The sequence below is a fragment of the Macrosteles quadrilineatus genome, unplaced genomic scaffold (assembly GCF_028750875.1).
Source record: "Macrosteles quadrilineatus isolate MER2022 unplaced genomic scaffold, UCM_ALF_1.0 Scaffold_4__1_contigs__length_99947679, whole genome shotgun sequence".
Taxonomy (NCBI): Eukaryota; Metazoa; Arthropoda; class Insecta; order Hemiptera; family Cicadellidae; genus Macrosteles; species Macrosteles quadrilineatus.
Genome location: NW_026542597.1, coordinates 64854563 through 64860244, shown reverse-complemented (window position 1 = coordinate 64860244; position 5682 = coordinate 64854563). Strand labels below are relative to the sequence as shown.

The window sequence follows — 5682 nt, the reverse complement described above, 5'->3', positions numbered from 1 at the left end:
ATATTGTTTAACCCCCCAAATAGGGTAGGTGGTAGGGGTGACTTAATTTTTCCAAATAGCAACCTCTATTGAGTGGCCCTTAATTTAAGAGTAGTTTTAAATATAAATACAATTATACAAACCCGAGGTAGATATCTCACCACTAGTCAAAATGGCAGGTATTCAAACACCTTTTTGATTAAAAAACACCCATTCCACCAAAGGTGAGATATCTAACTTGGGGTTGCGTCACTGAATTCCTTAGACAACCGATAAAAATTATGGTTCACTCAACAGGGGTTGCTATTTGAAAAAATAAATCACCCCCTACCAATAAATACGATTTTGGAGTGTCTGCCATTTTGGCTAAGGGTGAGATCTACCTCTGGTTTTCGTCATTGGGGTTCACTTGACAAACCCTTCAAAATGAGGAATCACAAAGGCATTGCTATTAAAAATATTTCAACCCTTACCCACCACTTTGTTAGGGGAGTTAAAAAGTGGTTTTTGATGTAAAATATTGCGGGACCTTTGTTAATGTTATAAATGAAAAAGGAATATTCATTTTATTTAAATTAGCCTATAAGGAAATCCAGAAGAAATATATTTAGTTAGTATTTGCAAGAGGCAACATGATTTGGCGGAAGCAAAGTCTTACATTAGTTATTACAATAGAACAATAGATTCCAGTGACCGATAAGAATCCCCACTACCCTTGACCACGCAGAAATCGTCAGTCTACAGTAGATGACAGGTACGTCTAGATGTCGTTTCCGCCTGTTCATTTTTCCAGTATAATTCCATTATATTTTAGTGCGGCCATAAGCCTAGTTTTCATATTAAATATATGTTTAACTATTTCTCAAAGTATAACAGTGGCGACGAGGTATTTTTAATCGAATTTCACTCGTGCAAAAGTGTTAAAATCAGTGTTTAAAGTTTTGCATATTTCATGCAAAGATTGGTCGAAAATCAGCCATTTTGGTGACAAGTAGCGGTTGCAAATAAATTTATGCCGCAAGTGTTTACATCCAAGATAGGTTATGTTTTGAAGTTGAAGATGTCAATTTACGTTGATTGAAGTATATTTTCGATTCTGAAGTGTGATTTACTGTAAGTTATTTAATTTCTATGAGTAAATATGTCTTCCAAACAAGTAATTGGTAAGATAACAGAATTTAATGAAGAACTTGAAAGTTTTGAAAACTATTCTGAACGCTTGGATCATTTCTTCCAAATCAACAGTATCAAGCCTGAAAATAAGGTTTCTTTTTTTATTTCTATTATGGGTCCTACCCTTTATACAACTCTGAAAGATCTTATTCACCCAGTTAAGATAGGTGATGCAACAGCTACTTTTGATTTTATAATTAAGGCTTTGAAAGCTCACTTTGTGCCTAAGGTTAATACAACATATGAACGCTTTATTTTCAACAAAGCTTCTCAAAGAGAGGGGGAGAGTATATCTGAATACTCTGTTAGGCTTAAAAAGCTAGTTTCAACTTGCAACTTTGGAGATTTTCTGGATGAGGCTCTGCGAGATAGATTTTTATGTGGACTAAAATCATCTCAAATCCAAAGCAAACTTCTTGCCGAGGGTACTAAATTAGATTTTCCCAAAGCACTTGAGCTTTCTCTACTCATTGAAAATGCAGACAAAAATGTCAGGTCACTACATCCTGATTCTCATATAGGCCTTTGTGCCGAAGTAAACTTTGTCAAGAAATCAAACAAGATAGGCCTACGTAATTCAAATCCAAGACCTCAAATGTCTAAAGACTCTTACATTCCAAAATGTTTCCGCTGTGGGAAATCCCATGATCCCAAGAATTGTCATTTCATTGATGCAACCTGTTTTTATTGTAATAAAAAGGGGCATCTAGCTAGTGTATGCAAATCTAAAGGTAATAATAGGCAGAGGCCTAAGTTCAAATCACATGGTAAGGTAAACCTATGTGAGTCTGATAGTGCAGATGAAGAATTGTCCCAAGATCAGGGTCATGCATTGTATACCGTAGCCTATGCAGGTAATGACGGTAAAATAAATAGTTTTACTACTCAAATGATTTTGAATGACGTTCCAGTCGAAATGGTCATCGACACTGGTGCAGTGGTGACCGTAATGCCTGATTCTGTGTTTTATGAAAAATTTCAGGATAATTTGCCAATATTGGAATCTTCTGGTATTAAATTAAAAACCTATACTGGTGAAAAAATCAACTTTGTTGGTGAGTTTAAGGTTAACGTCACAACTCAACAAGGAGATCTACAGCTACCTGTGGTCGTTGTGAAAAATACGGGACCGCAACAGCCTACGCTCATGGGGCGTAATTGGATTGAGAAGATCAAATTGGACTGGAGTGGTGTGAAGCCTACACGCAGTGAAGACTTGACGGTGCACCAGCTTGGAAATGGTGAGTTCGTTCCAAATATTATTTCAGATTTTAAGAAGAGATATTCTGATGTTTTTGATGAATCAATCGGAGAAATTAAAAATATGTCGGTGGACATTGTTTTGAAAGAGGATGTCAAGCCTGTGTTTTGTAAAGCACGAAACGTGCCTTATGCACTCAGATCTGCAGTCGAGAATGAACTCGAAACCTTGCAGAAAAATGGGGTAATTTATCCTGTGCTACAATCGTCATGGGCAACACCTATAGTAGTCGTTCCAAAGCCGAACAACAAAGTAAGGCTTTGTGGGGATTTCAAGGTCACTCTAAATCCAAATATTAGGACGGACCACTATCCTCTTCCGAACCCCGAGGATATTTTTTCCAGTATAGCGGGTGCTAAGTTGTTCACTAAACTAGATTTGTCCGCTGCGTACAATCAACTTAGAATCAATAAACCTTCACAGGAATTACTGACAATTACCACACACAAGGGATTGTTTCGCTTTGCTCGCCTCCCGTTTGGTATCACGAGTGCAGGTGCACTTTTTCAACTAACAATGGACAAAATCCTACAAGGATTAGGGAATACCAAGGCGTATTTAGACGACATTTTGATCTACTCCCAAAATGTCAAGGAAATGACTCAAAGAGTCGATGCGGTTTTGCATCGTCTCCATGAATATGGCGTGAAAATTAACTCAAATAAAAGCGAGTTCTTCAAGGATCGTATCACGTTCCTAGGGCATTGCCTAGACCAACAAGGCATCCACCAAAGCAAGGCACTTACGGATGCAATCGTAAATGCACCTAAACCTGAAAATGTATCGCAACTTAAATCATACCTAGGTTTGCTCAACTACTACGGAAAATTCCTGCCTAATCTGTCCACTATGCTACAACCTCTCTATAAACTGCTTCAAAATGATGTAAAATGGGAATGGTGTGATAAGTGCCAAAATGCTTTTGAAAATAGTAAAAAAACTCTTACTTAAGAACAATGTACTCATGCCGTATGATCCTAAACTAGATATTGTCGTAACTTGTGACAGTTCGAGCTATGGAGTAGGATGTGTTTTAGCTCATCAATTACCAGATGGTAGGGAGCGCCCAATCGCTTTTGCGAGTCGCACTCTGACTAAGTGCGAGATCAAGTACAGCCAAATTGAGAAAGAGGCGCTCGCACTTTTATTTGCTGTGAAGAAATTTCATAATTTTTTGTATGGACGCAGATTCACCTTAGTGGCCGACCATCGACCACTAATCTTTCTTTTGGGTCCAACCAAAGCAGTACCAACCTTAGCTGCGGCCAGAGTTCAAAGGTGGGCCTTAACGCTCTCTGCGTATGACTACACCATCCGTTACAAAAGGGGAGTTGAAATATCCAATGCTGATTGCCTCTCACGCCTTCCGTGTGACAGCAGCACTAACAATGACTTAGGCCTAGAGGAAGGTGAAGTAAATTTTTTCAGCAATGTAGACCAGCTGCCTGTGACTCATAGGGAGATCGGATTGGCTACCAAGTTCGACCCAACACTATCAAGAGTCATGGAATACACAACTAATGGATGGCCTCATCATACTGAAGATCCGGCTCTGAAACCTTACATGGACAAAACCTTACAACTGTCTACTGAGAAAGACTGCCTTTTATGGGGGAGTAGGGTGGTGATTCCACCAACACATCGGAAGGAGGTTCTTTTAATGCTTCATGCTGAACACCCGGGAGAATCCAAGATGAAGGCACTTGCAAGAAGCTACGTCTGGTGGCCAAAAATCGACCAGGAAATAGAGGAAATGGTGAAAGAATGTAAGATTTGCCAAGTTACAAGAAAGTCAGCAACCGTAGCACCACTTCAACCGTGGTCCTGGCCGAAGCATAATTGGCAGAGGATTCACCTTGACTTTGCTCAGTATGAAGGCAAAGATTTTTTGTTGATAGTAGACAGTCACTCAAAATGGATCGAGGTATTCTTTATGTCATCGACAACCTCTAACAAGACAATCGAAAAACTACGTCATTGTTTCGCAGCCTATGGTTTACCTTGTACCGTAGTCACCGACGGAGGCCCTCAGTTCACATCAGCTGAGTTCAAGGAGTTTTTGAGGTCAAATGGGGTACACCATGTGTTTTCGCCTCCGTACCATCCACCATCGAACGGATTGGCGGAAAGAGCTGTCCAGACGGTCAAAGATGCTTTTTTGAAACAAATGCTTCACGACTCGGCCCATAAGACAAATCGAACCTTGCAACATCGCATAGATTCATTCCTGTTTTCTTATCGGAACACTCCACATTCTACAACTGGAGTCACACCATCCGAAGCCTTTTTCAAATTTAAGCCAAGGACACATCTCAGCCTTTTAAAACCGCATCTGGCTAACGACATGAACTTAAAGCAAGATAAAATTGTAAGATCTGCTAATGCTCATAGAGGCAAACCACGCTCATTCAATGTTGACGATCATGTGTTCGTTCGAACCGTCCGAAATGAAAATGTAAATTGGCACTCTGGTGTGATTACTAAAGTCATTAGCCCAATGACATATTTGGTTAGAGTTGATGGTAAAACCAGATTTGTTCATGTTGACCACCTGCGTACGGACGACACCAAAGAAGAACAACCAGATGATGACGACATACTTGTACGTTTTCCAAGGGAAATCTTTCAACCGAGTCCAGACAGAAAAAAACCATCAGAAATAGAAACACCACAAATGAAACATAAATCACCAGTCAACACTCCAGTTACGTCTCCCAAGGAAACAAACGTAAACCCGGACAAGACTTATGACACTGAGGCTGTGCGTCGATCGCAGAGGGTTCGACGCTTACCTCACAGATTTAACTTGTAAATAAACATGAAGAGACCCCCCACCTTGTATATATAAGAAGAAAGTTTTTTTTAAGGGGGGAGGAATTGTTATAAATGAAAAAGGAATATTCATTTTATTTAAATTAGCCTATAAGGAAATCCAGAAGAAATATATTTAGTTAGTATTTGCAAGAGGCAACATGATTTGGCGGAAGCAAAGTCTTACATTAGTTATTACAATAGAACAATAGATTCCAGTGACCGATAAGAATCCCCACTACCCTTGACCACGCAGAAATCGTCAGTCTACAGTAGATGACAGGTACGTCTAGATGTCGTTTCCGCCTGTTCATTTTTCCAGTATAATTCCATTATATTTTAGTGCGGCCATAAGCCTAGTTTTCATATTAAATATATGTTTAACTATTTCTCAAAGTATAACAGTTAACATTCAATTACATAAACAGAATACTGGTTTAAAATACACTTTTTTATAC

The 5682-nt window shown here is 39.2% G+C and overlaps 1 protein-coding gene across 1 annotated transcript; it reads left to right on the top strand.

Annotated features, from left to right (window-relative positions):
- Positions 1 to 2068: 2068 nt before the first annotated feature.
- LOC128993001 (uncharacterized protein K02A2.6-like) lies at positions 2069 to 5225 on the top strand. Its single transcript, XM_054416752.1, has 2 exons — positions 2069 to 2393; positions 3466 to 5225. The coding sequence occupies exons 1-2, from the start codon at positions 2069 to 2071 to the stop codon at positions 5223 to 5225; spliced, it is 2085 nt and encodes a 694-aa protein (XP_054272727.1).
- The last annotated feature ends 457 nt before the right edge of the window (positions 5226 to 5682 follow it).